At 41.8% G+C, this 23,917-nt stretch overlaps 1 protein-coding gene across 9 annotated transcripts in view; it reads right to left on the reverse strand.

Annotated features, from left to right (window-relative positions):
* ADD3 (adducin 3) overlaps window positions 1–23,917 on the reverse strand; it is a 3,087,715-nt gene that overhangs the window by 423,076 nt on the left and 2,640,722 nt on the right. For all 9 annotated transcript variants that reach the window (XM_044055712.1, XM_044055702.1, XM_044055704.1 and 6 more), the window contains one exon: window positions 23,553–23,702. In XM_044055712.1, coding sequence (XP_043911647.1) covers window positions 23,553–23,702 — 150 coding nt within the window. The remainder of the gene's footprint in view (window positions 1–23,552; window positions 23,703–23,917) is intronic.

Genomic DNA, 23,917 nt, shown 5'->3' on the forward strand with positions numbered 1-23,917 from the left:
GAGAATCCGGTACTCTGTAATACCTGTCAGGTTTTCTGGGAGCAGGTGGGAGGGCATCAGGAGTTAAGCTGGATTCATGGAAGACATCATCAACCACCTCTAAGATTGGAGGGATGGCCAAGGATCTCTGCTGGGGCAGCTCTAGAAACTCTCTTAGTCTTTTCTTAGACTGAGGGATGTCCTGGGATTCCCAGTGGAAATGTTCCCTGAGGGTGTGATTCCCCAAAGGAAGGATCTTCTGGTGGGGAGGCAGAAGGAATAGATTCCTCTGTATCTGAATCCTTATAAGCAGTCAGAGGTAGTTGTTCCTCTTCAAAGTCTGAATAATCAGACTCCTCAGAATCCTGTTCAGTCAGTATTTCAATAGAAAAGTCACTTTTCCGTTTGGAAGTTGTGGCCTGACTACCTCTGATAAGGGTGATAAGATCTTCCGCCATTTTAAGCATTTGAGCTTGGGATGGTGGAGCAGGAGTAAAATGGTGGCTAGAGGTAGTTTTCCTAGGAGTGGCCTTGCCTCTAGGCCTAAGAGTATCCATCGGTCTGAGAGAAACGGTAGTCTGATTTTGTCTAGATTCGGTAGTGCAAAAAAGACCTCCTTAGAAGCCAGTGCCTGCGTCCGTACCCAACCAAGACAGAGACAACCAAAGGCTTGGAAGACAAAGATTTCTTTGGCATACTGGACTCTGAAAGCGTCTCGGTAGAGGCCTGCGAAGGTATCGAATCAGGCATCAGGGGCTGCTAAGGCGCCTCACTGAATTTCAGAGAACTGACAACCTGCTTAGCGGTAGGGTCATCGGAAGGCTTAGCCTTGTGTGGTCTGCCTCTACTTTATCCTTATGTTTTTTTGGAATATCTATGGATTGTTGGTTGATGGATGCCATTTCGGCTACAATAAATGCTGTACAACGAATGGTTCTCACGTTAAAGAAGCCACAGAACCGGCAACGGGGGACATCGTGGTCTGAGCCTAAAGAAGTGACGCAGTATGAATGGAAGTCTCGGTGTGGTATTTGCTTTCCGCAGGTGAGACAATTGTTAACTTTTTTGAACATCAGTTAGTGCAAAAAAAAAAAAAAAAAAGGCTCCCCAACAGGGTACTTAGCTTATGACATTTTCAGCTGTAATTCAAACTCTGGTAGTGACCGACCGGCACACTTGCAAACTGCTTCTGCTACGGGCTCCACGACAAGAAAGACTGATGTAATGGCATCGGGTGTCTTCTTTTATAGCACTGATGACCTGACGTCAGACACCAAGCGACAGCAGCCAAGGCAGAAAAACACTGACTCTGGTATTAGGGCTGGCCGAGGGCTACCACAGCTGGGATAACCCACAGGTGATGACTGAAACAGTGAAACATGAAGAACATCCTTCTTTACATGATGATGCAGAAATAGGTTACTGATAATGTACTGTAAGCTGTACAGCTCAATAGATAATGGTGTGTTTCTTACATTGTTAATTATGCAGACATATCTTTTCATATTTCTGTAAATACCTTACAAAATAGCCAGGAAAGAATTGCCTGTAATCAAATGAAAGTGGCTGAGCAAAATAACAAAAGTTGTAAAGCTGTTTATGAAAATTTAGAGAAAAATGCAAACCTGGACTTTTTTCCATTATAATGTATTAAAGTACAGATATACAGACTCTGAATGCAATCTACCATAGCAAATAAAACCTTTTACTTTAAAAGCAGTTATGGAGGTAGTTTGAACCCTTGCTGGCCTTCTGACAATGACAGCATTTCAATTCTGATAAAAGAACACACAAAGCCAGTGGTAATCTCCAAAAGGTTTATGTAAGCGCTTTCGTTGAACAAGTAATCCAACTTCTTCAGATACTGTCTGAAGAAGTTGGATTACTTGTTAAACAAAAGCGCTTACATAAACATTTTGGAGATTACCACCAGTCATGTGTGTTCTTTTATCAGTTCATTGGTTTTGTTTTTTTTCCTTTTTAGCATTTCAGTTCTGGCCATAACCTCTCTTCTTAGTGGAGGAGATGTGATCTAGGTCACCACAGAAGATGCTATGCCTCCCGTGGGTGACTACCTGGTTCTGTGCACCAGTGACTGAAGACAACCACATTTGTGGCTTGGTGAGCCAAACACACAACTCACACTATATTTCACTGCTCCTTCCCCAAAAGGGCCTCATCTTTTTATGAGATGGACTGCCCCCTTTCCCCAACCAGCTTCAAAAGATATCAAAGTGACTAACTGAACTTGGGTTGCCTGGATCATTGCCAAGGCTTTATTCCTATACACCAATGGAGCTTGGCTTTGGCTAAGATTTTTTATTTAAGCATCAGATCAGTTCCCAAACTGAGGTATCACATACTGCATGAGAGATGGTACCAATTCAGTCTTCAGGAAGCAAAAGCCACTTCTCATTTCCAATATCTTTGAAAATACTCCAAAAATAAAAAAGCATCATGCTGTTAAGTTCAAACAATATCACAAAGTCTACCTATTGTGACAAGAGGAGGTGCTTCCCCTTAAACATTTCACAAAACAAAACTGGCAACCATACCAAGTCACAGCACTGTACCTTACCAAAAATACTTCATAAAGTCATCTAAATATTATGCTTTGGGAAGTGGGGCAGAGCTGCATGGAGGGAAAACCCTAGGGCAAGTGAGAGATGCCTTTTGCAGCCAGTCTATTACACACCCTTCACAGGTTTGCTTTGGGAGGTTAGGTACAAAAATAGAAAATCCTTGAACCACCTCTGATGGTTGATCTGAATAATGACCACTCCCAGTCAACTCTCACCCGGCAACAGAGAATAAATGGGTCAAATTGGCCAAGAGTGGGCTGTGGTAGGTAAGGACTGCAAAACAAATTATATAAAAATATATCCATTATTTTACTATCACACAAAGCCTTTAAATGTACTATAAAGCTTAATCTGCTTGTATCATCATCTCATCATACAGTCAAGTCAAACAATGCATTTGCATTGGGTATAAATAATAACCAAGGGAAATGAGGAATGGACCTAACCCTGACAGACTTAGAATTCCACTGTTAAGTACCTCAAAATAAAAGAATGACAAGTAAGAAATCCAGCTTGAAATGACTTGTATAACCACATAAATATTCAGTTTATACTGAGCAAAGGAAAAATGGATCAGACCTTCTAAATTGTTTTATTTCTACAAATATAAACAAAAAGCTATGCCTTAGGATCCATCAAGGGCTACATATATTTACCTACATTCTGTGGATGTGGAAGATAAACTTTCATATTCAAAAGTACTTCTGACATAACTGACTTCAAAGGAAACATTAGCAGAAAAGGATATGTTACCCTGTGGAAAAACAGGTTAACCTCGAAAGCACATCATTGCCTGCATCTCTAGTACCATTGGCAGAAACAACGGCCAGAAGCATAATCATCTTAATAACGAATTTTACAGGAACAGAATAAATAGGCTCAAAAATAATAGGCTGCTGTTAAAGTCTGCTGAAAGCATGCAAGTTGTTTTTCACATCTAGGATGAGGGATAGAGATAAAACAAGAACAGATGGTAATCTGTGCAAGTGGGAAAGCTCAACTGTGTAAGAACGTACCATAACAACAGATGTCCTACTGATCATTGTTACAGTACTCCTAATGAATGGGTTATTACTGCCGACATCTGTCTGGGGTGCCAAAGCTTTATGTTCCCAGGACTGTAAGTCTGATGTGTGACCTCAGCTCATATGTGTATGGATATACAGGCAGACATGCAAGCACAATTCCTCAGATTATCGCCAAGGCCGCGGCCTGAAGACCCTGAGAGACAGCGACAGACTGGTAAGCTGGGAGGGGGCAAGGCATGAAGTGGCAAGGAAGCTCTCCCGGTTCTAAGATGCTGTCCACAGGATAGGGACAGAGGGAGAAGAAATAGAGGCAAACAGTAGAAAATGAATGTAGAAGAGGAAGAGGGTGGGAAAGAATATTGCAACAGTGATCAGTAGGACATCTACTGTTATGTTAAGTTCTTGTACTTCTGTATTATTGTCCTGACTGAAATCACTATTTCAGTATTCCTAATCAATGGGTGATTCACAGCGCTGAAAGCGGTATTGGTTAGTAAAGTGCTGAACTCTCCAAGTGGCCTGAAAAGACTGACCTAGTGAAGGCAGCTTTGGAGATTGAAAGGCATCAATCTTGTAGTGTTTAGTGAAGGTATGTACAGAAAACCAAGTGGCAACTTCTAGTATGGCCCTGGCATCCACCTCTTTGTAGAACGCCTCAGAGGATGCTAGAGGGTATGAGGAAAAGGATTTGCCATGTAGAAAGTAACAGAAAGAGATTGCCTCAGAGATCCAGCTTGCAGTTGTTTTGCTTGGATATTTGTTGGCCCAGCTTTGCATACATGAAGGAGACAAACAGTTGTTCAGATTTTCAAAGGGTTTGGTTTTGTCCAAATAGAATCTTAAATCTCTGTGAACATATGGAGAGGGGCAGACGCCCCTCCCCACTCAGTTCTGTGGGTGGGGAAACAATGTACACAGATTTATGGCCTGGTTGAGTGACAGCTCATTCACCAATTAGACATGAATTTTAAGCCCCAAGGGTCACCCTATCCTTATGAAAAATAAAAAAGGGAGAAATAGTAATGACAACCAGAAGCTCTGAAACTCACAGCTGAAGTGAGAACCATAATAGTTTTCCAGGTGCATAATTTGAGATTACCTGAGGCTGCTGTCTTAAAAGGATGTAAAGTAAGCTTTTCTAGCATGAAACTGAGGTCCTAAGGAGGAGTTTTGGGCTTCTTTAGTGGTCTAAGATGCAGCACCCCTTTAAGGAATAACTCAACCTCAGGTCTGGACATAAGTGGAGGACTTGGTGGTAAACAAGCAGAGATGGCTGACAGGTGGCCTTTGACGGAAGATTAAGCCAGACCTGTTTGCATGAACTTGCACAGATATTTTAGTATGGAAGATACCTCTGATTTGTTGGGGTCTTGCCCATTGCTGTGGCTCCAAAAGGAAAATCTCTTCTATTTGGCTACATAGGATTTTTCAAGTGGTGGGTCTCCTGGCTTCTTGGAGAATCTTAACTACGTCCTCAGAAAAGTGGTGCCTGTAAGGAAATATCCACAGAGTTAGTTTTTTGGGATAACACACAGTTTTGTAGTAGTGCCCCTTTATGCTGCGTGATGAGATCTGCTTGTAGTGCGTGTTTGCAGTAGTTGCCCATGGTTAGACAAAAATGTATAGGGAACCAGTGCTGGCTTTGCCAAAAGCAGATCACTATCAAGAGTTTTGACTTTTCTTTTTGGGCATTTAGAAGAATCCTTGGGGTGAGAGGTAGTGGAGGGAAGGCACAGATGAATCTCACTGTCCACTGAAAGGTGAAACCATCTGTTCTCCAGGCTGAGCAGGAAGGACCTCTTGTACAAAAGATGGGGAGTGATTTGCTGTCCTTTTGTTCTTCAGTGGTGAAGTATATCCAGGGAAAACCTGTCTGTTGAGGGTCTATTCACATGGATCCTCCAAGGACCTGCTTAATGTGTCTGTCAACACACTGTCCTGTGATAAGATGTATACAGATACTACCGACATGCTTTCCTGGGTGGCAAGTCCCAGGTAGTCAGTGCACATCTACACTGTTGGTAAGAGCTGGATCCTACTTGCTTGTTTATGTACCACATCACTATGCAGCGGTAGCATTGTCGCCTCACAGCAAGAGGCTCTCCTGTTCAATTCTCAGCTGGTGCGCCTTCTGTGTGGAGTCTGCATGTCCTCCCCGCGGTTGAGTGACATTCCAAAGTCATGCGTGAATGGGCGTGCCTTCGTTGAAGGTTGGGCATCGGGCTGGCACCTCAGCACCATAAATATTGACTGCCAATCATTAGCGGACCGGAGTTCCGCTGTGGTGACCTCTAACCGGGAAAAGCCGAAAGAAAAAATTTCACTGTGGTGTTGTTTGTAAACACTTACAGGGAACCTGGTCTCCAGGTATGGGAAAAGACCTGAAGAGCTTGGATAAGGGCTGTAATCTCCTTCATTTAAATTTGTTCCTTTAATAGTTTTGGGTGCTATCTGCCCTGTACTCAGAGTATCCCTGTCCAGGCCCACCATGCCACATTGGAGGCATCAGGGCACATCTCCTGAAATGGGACTGAGGGGGGCAAATGGAAGTCATGGATTAAGTTTTACCTAGTCCTTCCCCCATGAAAATTCTCTCGAGGCAAGGTAATAGAGGAATTACTGTGTCTAGAGGGTGAAAGTGCTGGGACAAAACAGTTTTCAGGTACTACTGGATTTTCCTCATATGCAGTCTGGTTAGGAGGAGGACAGCGATAGTTGCTGTCATGAATCCCAGGGATCTTCATATCTCCCTGGCTGATCATTGGCTGAGGAAGGCAAGGTTGTGAAAAATAATTTGTAATAGGAACTCACTGTTTCCAGAGGCAAACAGGCCTGCACCCTTTTGTTATCCAGTCTGCAGTCAGAAAAACATGGTCCTGAGTTGGCTACAGCAAGGACTTCTTGTAGCTGATCGTGAACTTCAATTGTGAGAGAAGGTTAAGGGTGAACTGGAAGTTTTGCATAAGTACCTGTGGTGAGGAGGCTTGGATAAAGAGGTTTCTAAGCAGCTAAAAATCTGGATTCTCTGGGTTCAACAGAAGGTAATCATTGATGCAGACACTTTGTGAAAACTTAGGGCTGTGGAAATCTCAAAAAGCAAAGCAGTATACTGAAAGTGAGATAATTCAGTACAAAATATGATGAATGTCTTGACGGGGGGGGGGGGGGGGTGAACTGGAATATGGAGATAGGCATCTTTTAAATCTAGAGATACTAGAAAGGCCTGAGGCAGAAAGAATAGTAGCACAGTGCCCAGGGAGAGCATTTTGAAGGTTGGCACTTTCAGAAAAGTGTTTAGTAAAGAGAATTCCAGTAGGGGTCTCCATTGCCCTTCTTTCATTGGACCTACGAAGATTCAGGAGTAAAAGCCCTTTCCCACAAATTCTTGGGGCAACAGTTCTATTGTGCCTTGTATCTGTAATTCCAATAGGATGGGTGAAAGCAAAAGAATCTGGTTGTGGGGAGGGGGAGGCATGCAATTTAGAGGGAAGATTTCCATCCAGGACATGGACTAGCTCTTTTTGTATAATAGAGAGTACTCATTGGTCTGTGGTAATACTTTTCCCACGTGGAGACTGCCTGGGATGGACATTTTGAAAGGGGCAGGGGAAAGGCTTTGTACATAGTCACAACAATTTGTCCCCAAAAGGAGGCTTCCCTGTAAAGGAATCTCTTTGTGGTTTCTCTGAGAATCTCTTTCTGGGGGACTTACTGTGCTTTTACCTGGGTCAAAGATCTCTTCTGACAAAATATGTGGGTTTCGTTGGATAATGCCTCTTGTACCTGGGTACAGAGGTTAACAGAAGCGGTCTGCAGTCCTTTATGTTTTTTCCCTGTTCTTGCAGGATTTTGAAGAGATTATCTGCTTGAGGACCAAATAGGAGTTTTCTGTTTGTTTCTTTGGTATTCACCCCGGGGATCACCTCTGGGGCTCTGCTCGACAGGGGCACAGGGAAATAATTTTCTTGGGTGGCAAAAGTCAGGGTACCTTTTTGGCTAGGCTTATATAGGTCCTAGGGCCAATAGCCTAGTACCTACCTATGAATGACATCTGCCTGAACCAAGAGTGGTGGTTCAGATCCTCCTGAGGTACCTCAATAAGTCTACCTGGGATCTGTTTCTACACTAGTACCTGAGGAATACCTTCTGGGGCCTCAGAGATGACAATTTGTGGTTCAGCTTTTTCTGTGGATTCCTCAGTTGTAAGAACCTCTGACATGATACTGGTGGGGTGTTGGTAAAGGGCATCTGAAATTGAATAAGACGTATCATGGGCTATGAAATCTCAGCGGGTATGTCATAATCTGAAAAGAACCGACTTATTCTCCAGCCTAGGTCTTTAAGCTTTATCTTATGCAACAGAGGTACATCTGGGGAAGTGAAATCCACAATCTTGGAGTTGGCCAGGCGTCTCAGACCTTGGTTCTCCAGAAAATTATTGAGCGAGGACAAATGGGAATGCAACATCTTAGTAACAAATGACTGGCAAATGGAACAGACCTTATAGTTGTGTTTTGTTCCTACACAGAAGAGACACTGGGTATGGAAGTCTTTGTATGGGAATTGCCTAATGCACTCACACTTACCCCTCCTAACTGACATCTAATATCGGTAGGCAAAGCACTTTAGGAAGATTCCTAAACAGGACACTTATCTGTTTACTCAAAGCAAAGGGATCAGTGAACAAATGACAAGCAGCGCAATGGATATGGGACCTGCATTTGGGGTGGCAGTGTGACAGTCTGAGGAATTATGCATCCTCCTATATACCCTTACACATATGACTTGAAATCACACGTCGGACATACAGTCCTGGGAAGGTAAAGCTTTTGTAGCCAAACTGGATGTCAGTGGTGATAACCCACTGATTAGGAATACAGCAACAGTGATTTCAATCAGGACATTGCAGACTTTAGCATGCACTTGTGCATAGTTAACTCTAACTTTAGAATAGGCAATGTCTGTGGGTGCAACCATCAATATGGAGTAAATCCTCCTGTTTGGAAATGTAAACTTCCTTTCTGGAACACGTACATAGTTTTTTTGTCTGCTGTATGTTAAAAGATGTTGGAGGGTTGAAAATGTATTTATTACACTTGAGTGTCTATTGAAGTAAAAAGACATGGAAATCAGACCCGAGTTCAAACAGTGATGAGAAGAAATAACTACATACAAAATAAGTCGGCCAACTTTTAATGAGTGTATGTAAACTGCAAACTGGAAACACATATTCAAAAGATCTGTTATACATAGTATGTGGCAACAGTAGGTTTTTAGCAAAATGGCTACTTTGTCAATATTAACATGTTATGTAAATGGTCTTACAGGTACAGACAAAATGCAGAGTACTGAATTACACTAAGAAGTGTAGGGTGCAAATAACAATGTTACAGGAGATGCATTTAGAAAGATATCAGCATGTGAATTTGACAAAGAAAGGGTTTTAGTACAGGCATTCAGCAGAGCATCAGGGACAAAGGAAAAAAGGACAGTATTAACACTGACTGTTAGAGAAGCTACCATAGCAAAAGAAAAAGAAAACACAATGATGATTCAACTTAGACTTGTGGTAGTAACTGGTTACCAGCAGGGGAAGAAGATTACATAGGAATGAATACATACAGTAATAATTTAAAATGTTGGGGTTTGCAATGCCGAGTCCCACAGTGTGCAGACTGAATGATCAAAAATTCAGAATTAAAAGTTTAAGATTGCCATGTCTCTGAGATATAGTGATCTTGGAACTGATATATGTAACTTTGGAGGGTTGGGGGCACCCCCCCATATTACTGGGGTGCATAAAGAGTTGCCCCCCAGGAAAAAAAACATATTTAAAGGATAATAGCAATGCTCAATGTTACTTTACATCATTTTTTTTCAGGACTCAGAATTGCAGGTCCTTGCATTTAAATTGGTAGCCATTTATATTCCATGAAAAACTACTATTATGGAGCTTAGGAGAATTTGGGAAGAAATAATAAGCTTTCAACAAGAAATATTGTTACCGCTGGGGACTGGAACTTGATTTGCAGCAGTAAGACTCTATAGGGTGGACCTAGGAGGAAAAATACAGCAGAAGAGGACAGATTTCTAAATAAGTATATGAGAATATTTGGTATGGAAGCTGTGACATTATTAACACAAACTCAAACAAAACTTACATATCATTCCCAAAGATACAACTGGCTAGACTGGACAGAAATTACATCTTACAGGAGCATGTGTACTTAACAGAAAGCAATGAGTTCTATCAAATAAAACACAGTTGTGTAAAACCTTACTATGACAGTAGATGTCCTTCCCTTCACTGCTGCAGTATCTATAACCAATGTGATATACCGCCAAAGACAGCTCTACATCTGGACAGTTAATTTCATTCTTTAATTCTTTTCAGCATTGTACGTCAGCTGTATCCTCCCCACATCAGGACATAAAGGTGATGTACTGACACTCCAAACTCAGAACTGAAATGCCGCAGGACAGCTACAGCTGCCCTGGGAGAAAAGTGAGCATCTACATCAAGAGAAAGAGAAGATGTTTAAGGAGATGAGCAAAGATCTCTCAGCCAAGCAGATGTTCCCAACAGAAACAAAGGGAGAAAAAGGGGGCAGGAAGGAAGGACTGAATACTGCAACAGTGAAGAGAGGGACATTTACTGTAATAGCAAGATTTTACACAACTGTACTATGTCCTTCCATATCACTGTTGCAGTCAGAGAAGGCTTTTCAAAAGAAACAGAACCTATTGGAGAGCATAAAAGCTACTGTACAAAAATGGAGCTGGAAGGCAAAGAGGAACCATCCACAAATCCATGAAGAATAGCCTTGGCAAAACCTACAATGGCTCTGGAAATGACATCATAATTGTAATATTTGGGGAAGATGTGCACAGAACACATAACAGCCTCAGGAATGGAACTGGTGTCCAAACGCTTGCAAAAAAAAAAACCCAAGGCGGCCATTGTCCTGCTAGAATGAGGCAGAAAATGTTTGCTATGAAAAGAACAGCAAAAGGAAATGGCTTTTAAAATCCAGGAGGAGATGGTTTGCTTAGGAACTACCAAACCCAATGTCCTGGCATAAAAAGAAACAAAAAGTTGCTCAGATTTAAGTAAAGGCTTTGTCTTATCCAAATACCTGAGTTATCTATGAAGATCCAAGGTGTGTAGAACCTTCTCACTAGCAGATTGTGAAGGAAGCTGGACAGAGTGACTAAGGGACAACTCATTGACCATCTTGAGCATAAAAGGAGAATGAATATGCAGAGACACCAAGTCCCTATGAAAAAAACAAAATAAAAAAAGGGAACCGCCAACTCCTTAGGGCCTCTGGGATGGTCTGAACAGTGCCCTTATCCAGGAAACTCTGCAGCACCCATGAAAAATAGGGAATTTAAACTGAAGGGGACTGAGGAATGCTTATAAAGGGGGAGAGACTTCCAGACTATGAAGTAGCCTTGTCTGATGACTGAAAGAAACCAAGAGTCTGAAGTAATCTGTTACCAAACAGGGAGTGACAGAGAAAGTCTGAGAAACAAGGAAACCTGGCCAAGGGGAAGGGAAGGCAGAATGTCAAATGGAGGGAGATTTGTCCAGAAAGGAAGGTTTCTAGATGATGTCAAGGCATCTGAGTTAGTTTGGGAGAAAAAAAAACATGCCTACAGACTTTCTTACCTTTGGAGGGCTGATGAGGCTGTCTGCAAACAAAAGCAGTTTTAGTGTGATAATTCCTCTGAAATTTAGGAATGGGAGAAACAAAAATCTGTTTAAGATCTTTCATGACCTTGCCTTGGTCCTGCAAGCTGTTAAATAAATCCGCCACGGGTATACCAAAGATATTTTGATTAGCTAAAGGATCATTGAAAAGCTTAGCCTTAATGTCATCAGGCAAAGCCTGAAGACAAAGCCAGGAATAGCACCCCATAACAGAGCCTGAAGGAGCAGCTAAAGAGGAGACATCAGCAGTGTAGTAACTACACTTAATGGAGTGAAGAGCCACCTGAGATGCAGATCGCACCAAAGAAACAGCAGCGGACTTGGTCTCAGAATCAAGACCAAACAGAATCCCTCCCAGCTAAGACAAAAGGGATAAAATATACCTGGTTATGTCAGTTTGACAGTTTACAGGATGAAATGCCAGGGTGGCAGAAGTGTAGACCTTCTTCTCCAGCCTCTCCATAACTTGATTGTCCTTGTCCGATGGCAGAAGCTAAGAAGAAGATCAAAGCTGAGAAGGCTTTTCAGCAGAGACAGAAACCGCAGCAGTGTCAGAAGGAGGACACTTATAAAGAAACTTGAAAGCCACAGGCACCTTATAAAAATGGTCAGGCTTCCTAGGAGAAGGAGGTTGGGAATCAGGAGCCAAAGAAGCAGCTGCAAAACTATCTAACAGAGCAGCAAAATGGGGGAACAGCAGAAGGCATAGGGGACTCCATCTGCAACAACTCATTGTACTTTTCTGGATGTCAGAAACTTGGGAGCAGTCCCACATAGAATGCTTCATCATGCAAACCACTGTATCCAAAAAAGGACAATTCTTCCAAAGCGGAGTCAGGACTTAAGGACTCCTCCTTCTCAGAACCACAGTCCAAAGGTGATGGCATTTTGAAGAATCAAACCAAGGAGTCCTCTTCTAAGTCCAAGCAGAGGAATCATGTTCCCTAGATCTTTTACGGGTAGAGAACCAAGGAGGGGCAGGAATCGAAAACCCCTGGGTGGTATCAAGCCATCAAGGCATCAAACAAGCCCGAATAAAATTCTGCCATGCCTTCTGAGGATCTTTGGGAGTGGGAGAAATATGTTCAGTCTTCTACCTTTGCTTAAGGGGAACATCATATTTAATAAACTATGGTGGTTCAAAACCCTGCCTCGACTTATTTAGGGTACCAGGAACTTCCTCTCTAACTAAGACCTGGGGAATCCCCCTCAGCTCCTCAGATAAAATCAGCCATTGTTCTCCCTTTACATCTGCTGCAGACATCTGCAAAGCCTCAGTGGACATGTGAGAAGCCCGTTCTATGCTAGAGTCTGACAGTGTCATGGTAGAGGGAAAACGTCAGCATTGGATGGTCTTCAGGTCAACCACCTCAAGAGAGATATCTGACAGACATGGACAGCATTAGTATCAGACCTAGAGTTGTTATCCTTTTTCTTAAGAGACAGCTGTACCTCGGGGTGGTAGAGTCAGCCCATGTACCCTGGGCCAACAATTCCAGAACTTGGTTCTCAAGATAAATGGAAGGGGAAGACAGACAACTGCGAAGAGTCTTCATAATAAATTCCTGACAAACAGAAAACTGAGTGTAGTCAAAAGAAGCGCCTAGACAAAAACAAACGGGGTTGGGTCTGGTGTAACTGGTAAGGTCTTCACAGTATAAACACAAGGTAAAGGTTTGATTCTGACCTTGAGTTACTGGTTAGGCTTAAAATGGCCTTTATTCACCTATGAAACTATGAACCTACAAATATTTGATGTGATGATCCTTATGGGGAATCTGCCTCCCACACTGACACTTCCCTTTCTTGGATGACAAATTCTCAAAATGCAGTATAAAAGGAAAGAAAAGGACCCCAACAGGTTGCTTATCTGCCTTGTATTCACCTGTGAAACATATATACACTTGGCATGATCATCCTTATGAGGAATCTGCTTCCCACATTGTCATTTCCCTTTCTTAGATGACATGAACTCTCAAACTGCACTATAAAAGAAAATAAAAGGAACCCAAACAGGGTACTTATCAGCAAAAAGGCTCATTATAACCAGCAGAGCAAAGGGCGTTCAGACAGATGAAAAACTCTGGCATTTTGACTGGTGGCAAAGTTGTTATGAATTTGCACTATCCATACTTTACTTTCATGTCCTACACTAACATGGGAAGCATCTAAAGTGTTACACTAAGAATTAAAGACTTTGGTATACTAGACAGACATAGGGCTGTTCTTGTCAGGAGATCCCATAGGTTATGAATACTGTAACAGTGATATGAAAGGACATCTGTGTAAGATCATGCCCCAATAAAAATCCAAGTTGAAGATGCAGTGTAATAAGACATTGGGACTTTCCTAATTATTGTTAAAGATGGAGGAATTTAAGGGATTGGTAGTGGATATGACAAGGGTCATTAGGAAACCTCTAAAATACTTTAGAAAAAATAGCTAGCAAGTGGGATAAAATGAAAATGGAGTTTAAAAATGTGGTGGAAAAAAGAAAGATATGGAGGAGAAGTGCTAAGAATTATTTAGAGACATTGACAAAATGTGTGATTTTCATGTCTACATAAATAAACTGGTTGGATTTACCTCAGCGTAATTTTTCTCCGCTTTAGGCACTTTTTGTTTGATTCTTGGAAGCCTTAACTATGCCAATGTAGGAGAAAGAAAATGATCAACAATTAGGAAGAGATAGGATAAAAAAACTGTGATGAATTATCTATCAACAGGATCAGACAGTATTCCTCTGGAAATCTGGATATTAGGAAGGTTTGTTTAGCGATAGTTTAGAAGTGTGTGTGTGTGGGAGGGTGCACCAGCTTTTTGGAAAAAAGCTGTACTATCCATTCAGGGTAAAAACCTTTTGGATCTGGGTTCATTTAAAACTGTTTTAATTTTAAACCATGACTATAAAAGTACAGTTTTGTACCTACCATAAATGTAGATGTTCGAGGATTCCCTTGCTGCAGTCCTGACAATTGGGTATAGTCCGCGTCCCAGTCGGCCCGAATACCAGAGTATAAGGCTGACGTCGGTCATGGCGCCTTAGACTGACGTCAGTACGTCAGGGTACTAATGCGCATGACCGACGTCATTTCCTCAGTCTTTTCTTGCCCCAGATGTCAGAAGACCCAAAAGACAAGTCCCAAAACAACCTGCACCAAAAACATGTACAATATATACAGTAATATATACAAAAAATATAAGCATGTAAACTCACCTACACAACCACCCCTGAAACACAGAGGGAAGGAGGGAGGTAAATTGGACTGCAGCAAGGGAATCCTCGAACATCTACATTTATGGTAGGTACAAACTGTACTATGTTCTTCGTCTTCCCTTGCTGCAGTCCTGACAATTGGGTAGAATCCCAAAGCAGAGGTAAGGGAGGCTGGCAAATTATAAAGCAGCAGGAGCTGACAACATGCCTTGTAAAACAGCTGTGGCAAAACCAGCTCTAGTCTTAGAGTATAGGCAAGTGATAATGCCTAGAGAAAGTATGCACCGAACTCCAAGTAGCTGCCTCCAGAATATCCTTAGTTGCCACCCCCCTTAGAAATGCTGTTGAAGTGGCAGTAGCCCTAGTGGAATGAGGCCTAATCCCAGCTGGAATCTCTTTGCCATGATGGGAATAACAAAATGCAATGCAAAAGCCAATCCACCTAGAAATAGTTTGTTTTGACACAGGCTTGCCCTGTGAACTTAAAGCAAAAGAAACAAGTAACTGCTGAGACTGCCTAAAATCTTTAGTCCTGCTCAAATAATAACGCAATTGCCTGTGTACATCTAAAGTGTGCAAAATCTTTTCCCCTTTATTTTGAGGATCTGCAAAAGACGTAGGCAGATGAATAGGGTGGTTGAAAGCCACAGTAGAAACTACGTTAGGCATAAAGGAAGGATTAGTGCGTAATGATACCCTGTCCTTATGGAAAATCAAAAAGGCTCTACTGCCATAAGGGCCTGCAACTCAGACACCCTTCTTGCAGAAGTAATAGCCAACAGAAAAGCAGTCTTCCATGACAAATATTTCAATTCAGCAGTAGCTGCAGGCTCAAAAGGTTGTAGAGTAAGTTTTTCCAACACAAAATTGAGATCCCAAGCAGGAGTAGGTGCTCTGGGGTCTTATATTCTTTGCCCCTCTAAGAAACTGCTTGAACAAAGGATGCGAAAACAAAGGAGGGTCACAATCATAGTGAGCTGAAATTGCTGCAGCATGAATCTTTATGGAAGAGAAAGACAAACCTTTGTCCAATAATTCAGTAAGATATTGAAGAGCCACACTCAAATTAGGCTCTGAAATCTCCAAATTCTTTGCTGTACTCCAAAATAAAAATCTCTTCCATTTTTCTGCGTACACTCTCCTAGTACTAGGCCTTCTAGCTTCCATAATCACATTTAAAACTTGTTGAGGAAGCTGAGACCTACCATGCTTCAACACAGAATATGCCAAGCTGTGAGATGAAGAGATGGAAGCTTGACATTGAGCAGATGACCGTCCTTCTGAGATAACAGATGAGGAATCAGAGGTAAAGGCCATGGAGGCTTCTTTACAAGACTCCTTAGAAGTGGGTACCAGTGTTGCGAGGCCAATCTGGAGCTATCAAAATCATCCTTGGCCTGTCCTGTCTGACCTTTAGTAATACCTTTAGAAGAAGAGGTAGAGGTGGAAAGGCATAGACATGAAGGTTTTTCCAACTGAAAGACAGAGCATCCACTTTCCAAGCTGTGTGATGAAACCCCTTTGTGCAATACTTTGGCAGCTGGTGGTTTAGTGGAGAAGCGAACAGATCTATGTCTGGAGTTCCCCATGACACTGTCAATTTCTGAAATACATGAAGATCCAGTTTCCACTCGTGGGGATCCATGATTTGTCTGCTTAATACATCTGCTAGGGAGTTCTGTGCTCCTGGCAGAAACCTTGCCTGAAGAGTCAGTTGCAGGCTTAAGCAGTCTCCCATAAAATCATTGCTTGCCTGCATAGAGGATAAGAATGTGTTGCCCCTTGCTTGTTGATGTACCACATGACAGTTGTGTTGTCTGTCAGAATCAACACCTGCCCTGGAAGAAGTAACTCCTTGAACGCCATCAATGCAAACTGGACTGCTAACATCTCCTTCATGTTGATATGTAGATGCTGTAGTCTGGCAGGCCACTTGTCTTGTATCCACTTTCCATTTAGATGAGCTCCCAAGCAGTGTCCGAGGCATCTGTCGTTAAAATCTGACTCGCCTCTGGCCGGGTCACAGAGAGTCCCTTGTTTAGGTGACATTCCTGAGCCCACCACAAGAATTCCTTTTGAAGGCAAGGTATTATTTGAATGACAGTGTCCAAATCTTGGCAGTGCTGTGTCCATACATTTTGAGATACCATTGCAGCTTCCTCATATGCAGTTTGGCATTGGGAAGCACCAGAATACAAGATGCCATGAACCCTAATGCTTGAAGGACTGTCCTTGCAGTCAGCACGGACTGATGAGATAGTTGATGGAAGTAAAGTGACAGACTCTTTTGTTTGTCCGGGGTTAAAAAGGCCATCTGGGCTGCTGTATTCAGTCTCACACCCAGAAAGCACATGTCTTGAGAGGGTACTAGACTGGACTTTATTTCGTTCACAGAATACCCTAGGCATCTTAGCACTGCTATGACATATTTCAGATGCTGTAGAAGGTGTTCCTTTTCTTGAGCCAGAATCAGGCAGTCGTCCAAGTAAGGATAAATTTGAATGCCTTGAAGCCTGAAGTAAGCTATCACTGGAGCCAGAACCTTTGTGAATACTCTGGGCGCAGTAGATAAGCCAAAGGGCAATGCAGAGAACTGATAATGAAAATCTCCAGTTCGAAACCGCAGATACTTTCTGCAACTTAGCCTTATGGGCACATGAAGGTAAGCTTCCTTGAGATCCAAAGTTACCATCCAGTGATCCTTGCCCAGCAGAGGTAACAGTTGCTGTAACGTCAACATCTTGAACTTGGGAATGTCAGATAAGTGTTGAGGATAGATAAATCCAAAATTGGTCTCCACGTGTTCCCCTTCTTTGGTACTAGGAACAGGCGAGAATAAAATCGAAGCCCTTTCTGACACAGGGACTGGCTGAATAGCCCCTATCTGGAGTAACTGAGAAACTTGCTTGTGAGCCTCTTTTCTTTGTGGAGGAGGAACATCTGGCATGCCTTTGAAAGGGGCATTGTGTGGAAATAAAATCTGTACCCGTGATGAATGATATCCAGCACCCATCTGTCTTGAGTGATTAAATCCCAATTTTCTTTGAAAAGAGACAATCTTCCTCCCAAAGGAGCTGCCAGGCGAGTCCACTGGCAGCTGAAAAGGCAGGTCATTGGTTCTGCTTACGAAAGGACTGACCCCTGCCCTCACCAGAAGTCTGAGCAGGTGAACTGTCTGATCTAGGCCTAAAGAACCTTGAGCCCTGCCCTACCACGTCTAGACCTACCCCTAGACTGGGAACCATAAGCAGGATATGTCCACCCCTTAGCAGGCCAATTTCTACTAAACTTGGAGGCTGCACCTGCAAAAATCTTTAACAGTCTGCATAGACTTAGCTTTGTCCTCCATTTTCTTTAAAACTGCTTCCACAGGCGGTCCAAACAACACATCAGACTGTAAAGGAGCATCCAAAATCCTGGTCTTAACATGCTCAGCTAAATTCTGATCCTTCAACCATGCATGTCTGCGAAGAACAGAACTAGTAGCAGCCACCCTCGAGGAGGCCTGAACAGCATCAAAACCACACTGCAAAGAATGCTTACCCACTTGTTCAGACACATGAACCAAATCCAGCAATTCTTTACACTCAATACCTTCCGCCAAAGCATCCACCTTAGATTTCAATTGTGAAAGGAGATAATTCTGATATTTCAGCATATGAAATTGACAATTCAACGCCCTCATGGCTAGAGTGGAAGAAGTATATACTTTCTTACCCCACCTATCCAAAGCCCTTGCCTCTTTATCAGAGGGTACAGGATTTTTAACCACAGAAGCTTTAACACCTTTAGGCCCCTGAGAAACAGTTTCTGGGTCCGCCTGGGACTCTTAAACAAATACTTATGAGCTTGGGCACCCTATAATACCTATCAGGCTTAACAGGAGCAGGAGGCAAGGAATCAGGGTTCAGAGAAGCCTCTGCAAAACATCCTCCACCACATTCAACACAGGAGGAATAGCTAAGGGCCTATGCTGGGGCAAAACAAGAATTCCCTAAGCCTTTTTCTGGAGTCAGAGTAATCTTGGCCTTCCCATTTAAAGTGCTCCCTCATGGAGTGAAGAGTCTCTGAAAATGAAAAATCCTCAGGAGGAGAAGCTGAAGGAGTGGAATCATCCACATCAGAATCAGAATAAGTAGGAAACTCTGGCAAGTCTTCCACAGAAGACTCTGAAGCCTGTGAACACTGTTCAAAACTATCAAACTCCTGTTCCACCCTAGGCCTCTTATCAGGTGGGGCATAGAACCTCTAATCAGAGTAATCAAATCTTCTGCCATTTTAAGCATATGTTTCTTAGGCACAGAGCCGAAATGCTAGGAGAAGCCCCTACAGAAGCTGAACTTGGCCTTCCTCTAAAGAAGCTTTGGCAACAGAAGGAGAGGCCCTAACTACCTTGGGAAGAGAGGGAAGAACAGTTACCTGAGAAGCCCCTCAGCCTGGCCTACCTCCTGAGAGGCACATCCTGTAACAGTAAAGTATCTGCCTGAGACTCCATAGAGACTCCTGGCAAAACCTCTGGCTCCCCTGAGCCTTCTAAAGGACCGGCGTCCGGGACTGCGGTTCCTCACCCTAGACTTCACTGTTTTGTCCTTGCGCTTCTTAGATGAAGCAGGCGCCGGAGCATCCGGCGGCATAGTATAATTACAACGCTTCCCAAACACCAACCTAGCACAATCAAGCCTCCTCTTAATAGTGCGCTTGTTAAATCTAGCACAAGAGCGGCAACCAACAACGTCGTGCTCAGGCCCTAAACAAGGTATACACAATGTATGATAATCCCTATGTATCTGCTTCCCACAAGAAATACAGTTATTCACTTTTTCTGACATCCGGTTAAATACTGAGGCAAGAAAAACCAAAATGTTCCAGCAGGTTACTTAGCCAACTCTGTATTCGGTCTGAAACTCCGGTTTCGGAAAATCTCAGAACGCCAACCTGCACTCGCAAAATTGCTTCTGCATCGGACCATGCGGCAAAAGACTGAGGAAATGGCGTCGGTCATGCGCATTAGTACCCTGGCGTACTGGCGTCAGTCTAAGGCGCCATGACCGGCCTCTGGTATTCGGGCCGACTGGGACGCGGACTATACCCAATTGTCAGGACTGCAGCAAGGGAAGACGAAGAACATGTGTTTATGCCTACACCAGCTAGCAAACATTTCACCAAAGATAAGATATGGATCAATGTGGTTTTGTGGAGGGGAGGCAAACATTTGACAACATTAATAAAACAATAATGATCCAGAGGAAAGTAGAGTGTAAGAAATCACTGCTATTGTTGACATAAAGAAAGCATTTGAAAGAGACATCTGGGATTTTATGCATAGGACAATGGTAGCATTTGCAGTCCATAAGAGAATAACAGGGTTAATATGCAGGATATACAAAGGGTCAAAGGAGTTGCCAATATGTTGATGTCTTATGTTTTACTGCACTTTCTCATTACATGTTATTGTGCTTTATGATGATGGGCAACATGAATGTTATACTGTTTGACTGTATATTATAAAAAGCTGATTTAAACAAGTTTATAAAAAGGACACTGGTATAGCTGATCAATGAATGACTGTTGAACTTCACCTCAGTGTAAATGCCCCGCATTCACTCTGCAATTTCATCAAGTACAGTATATAAATTCCTCTCTCTGTAAACTGAAACACAAGTCAGTTTCAATTGGCAATCTACTGCTAAATTGTTGGAAAATGTAGGCAACAGCTTGCCTAAATTCATTATCAAAGCTATGAAAGAGGGTTTTGTTCCTACTATCTTGAAATGCATTTATTTCTTGTACCTCTACACGAAGGAGGAATATCAGGTGTACTAAAGAATTACTGTCCTATACCTCTCTTCTTACCTGCATCAAAACATCCGGCATCAGCACTTAAACAAATACAGCTTATCACAAATGCACCATTGTTTTAGGATACACTATGACACACCAGATCATATGTAAATTCTTAAATCAATGTTTTTGGACTCTCTAAAGCATCTGATACTGCTGAACATGTACTTCTCATGACTGTAAATATCTAAGGCCTTTTTCTCAGTGTTACTAAATGATTCAAAAACATGTCCAAGAAAGACACAAACTGGTTGAAAGGAATTGTGCCAACTTGGCAACCAATGCCTGTTACTGTTAGAAGTCCCTGAAGGTCTGTATTAGGGTTAATCCTTTTAATATGTTGATGTTGTGAATGATGAGTCTATAACTGAAAAAAACAGAATTGATCCAATATGCCAGTTTGTCTACAATCATTCTCCTTCATAAAACAACCATGGCCAATATCAAACTGCAATCCAGCTTCATCTCAAGCAAGAGTCAAAATCACTATAATTCTAACTTTACTATTGTATTCAAATGCAATTCCAACACATCCAGCAATCAAAAAACAATCATATCTTAACCACTATGGAAAAATGATGTTATAGTTTAACAAATATTTACATAATGCTGTGTCCAAATCCAAGCATAAGCCAGACAAGCTACATAAGAGCAAACTTGTTTTCTGCTGTTGTACTCAGTTATCTACTACTCCATTCACTAACTCATTTTCTGCCATGGTACTCAGTTATCTGCTACTACTATTTACTCCATTCGCTAGTGCAAGATGTGCATCTTGCAACTAACCTGCAATTTAGGCTACGCTATAAGTTTGAGTTTGTTTACACAAGAGTAGCTAAACTTGATGCAGAATGTGCAAAGGAACGTGCAGAGTTAAAAATGTTGGAGTTTAACCAGCAACTCTTCCTGATTCAGTTGAAATTTTAATAGATTAGTACTAGGCTAACTGCCCTTGTGGATCATTTTAAGCAGAGCCAATTACCCCATCTGAGAATCAAACCCTGCACCTTGTGTCTGTAAGGTAAACACCTTAACCATTATGCCAACCTCACACCCTCATAATATTCTGTACACTTCCACTTGTTTTGCTTTGATTAATGCTACACTCTGCTGCAACATAAAGATTAGATCTTCTACTGGAGAGCTATTTCAAATCCACAAGCCAAGCAATACTTACAGACATTCCTGCTGTAAAGTATATGGTGGCAAACTATGGAATAGACTCTTTCTTACTAAAAGATCCATCCTTGAAAATGTCAAGGGATGTAACAGAAGAGGCCCACCAGTAAAGGAAATTCTGGTACTCAAATGACCTCCACAGACTGTTTTTGCCAAAATGAAGCAAAAAAGTAAAGGGTCACTTCCTAGCATACTACACTGGATAGAGGGGAAATACCTTGATAGAAAATATTAGTTGTGGGTGCCTATTAAAGATTGCTCAACCACTTCCTAAAGTGTCAGCTCAAGCAAAGAAAGCTAGAATCTTCAAGAGGTTTGGCCATTACAGCACATTAAAGGGGTCCATAAAAACTCCCCACCCCGTTTCAGTTGTAGTCCTTTACATGCATCAAGGTCATCAGTATCCTAAGATGGTCTGAGAAGCTATACCCCTGACAAAACATGTTAGATCAGTATGGAACAAACTAGGCAGGACAGGAGATAGAAGCAAGATAACCTAGTTAGGATGTTTGGCTATGTGCTAATAATGTAAACTGGCCTAAAACTGATGACTTTAGGAAGCACTGTTACATAACAGCTATTACATGTTAACTGAGGGAGGAACCAGAGTCAAGTATTTGCATTTAAGCGGAAAGACAACATTACAAGTTATTCACTGAAACTGCCAAACAAACTTTTGAAGAGATCTTTCAGCACAAAAATGTTAAGTCACCCAAGGGGCAGCCTGGGTCCACTAAAAACAGTTGTGAGTGCCAGGCCCACCAAGGCATAATTTGGTACAGTTACTGATCCTTTGCTGGTATTTTTCAGCAGATCCAGGAAGGGGAATTCACTAGCAACATATTAAAACTTATAACAAGTAGATGCCTGTCTACAAAATATAATCAATGTATTACTGACATGCTGAGTATGCCAAACAATTCCTACAGATAATATATTCAAAGGACAAAACAACTCCTTGCAGAAAGAAGTGACAGCTGCTACTTAGGCAGATCTCCTTCCGAAATCACTGTACAGCTCTCTTCTGTCTAAATTAAGATTTTATATTCCAGATGTTAACAAACAGGTAAGGTTCTAGCAATGCCAAGAAAAAAAATGTCCCATCTGCCCAGCACTTCTTCTACCTGTCAATGGAAGTTCATGGAAGAGAAGCACACTAGAAACAAATTCAAGCAGTGGCTGAGCACGAGGCAGTGCAATACGCAAACATAAGAGCTTCCTACCCAGCTATTTTGAAGGCCAATGCAGAATGCGGAGGCAGATAAAGAAACTGACAACAAACAACACTTTATAACAGTGACAACAAGCCCCATTATTTAATAACAAAGTTGGTACGTACTACACTAAGATGATACAGTGCAGCACAGTTAAAACTCAGACACACCCCCAACCATTCCTTCATTTCAAACCAAAAAGCAAGGGCTGAAGTCCACAGCCCTGTCCCGAGTGAAGGAATAAAGGGTAGGGGTACAAGGGAAAATAAACAAATGAAAGACAGGAATCCACTGATTACCCATATCAGTAAATCAGTAAACTAGTTTTTGTACTACAGAAAAAAGGTATTGTCAATTACCACATCTGGGTTGCATACTTGGGCTTATAAGGACTCTATTGGTCGTTAGCATACTATATACCTGTGAACCAAAACTACACATTTTAATAAAGCCATGTAAAATTAAGGAAAACCTGTCAAATTACATAAGGACACGTCTTACTTTCTGAACAGATACAGACATGATGAAATTAATTAAGTTGACAGGACTGACAATTGCAATGACAAAGATTAAAAAATAGTTATTCAGACAGCAAGCTATGAACTCTATACTGACAAAATCAGAAGAAAAATGGGTGAGTCAAAAAGACAGATCTAAAATTTTATAATCATAATCATATTGCATAACATTGAAAAACAATGACATTATTCAAAGGGACTGTAATTTTATGTAGTTAAGCAATCAATTTCATTACAGACTCAAACAACAGCAATTTCAGCGTCATTCATTGTGACTTACGGCAACTGCTGCAGGAGTACGTATATGGATAATACATCGAATGTCTGGGCGAATGGAATAGATGGCTGCATGGGGGCTAAACCCAGAGTGATCAATGCTCAGATTCGTACTGCCTTGCTCAACCACCTCACCTAGTATATTCACTTTTACCTAGACAGAAAAAAGTAAAGGAAATAATTAACATAACATTTCAAAATAAATGTGGGAAGCTTACAAATATTTTTACCACAAGGACAATGTCACTAAAATTATGCATTTTGTACCGATGAAAGTCACTCTTCAAAACAACCGCTACCTTCCTTCTTTATGCTGTACCAAACTAATTTCTGTCATCACACTATATTTAACATATACAGATTTTACAG

Source organism: Protopterus annectens, chromosome 14.part0 (assembly GCF_019279795.1).
Source record: "Protopterus annectens isolate FY-2018-M chromosome 14.part0, PAN1.0, whole genome shotgun sequence".
In the NCBI taxonomy this organism is placed as follows: domain Eukaryota; kingdom Metazoa; phylum Chordata; order Ceratodontiformes; family Protopteridae; genus Protopterus; species Protopterus annectens.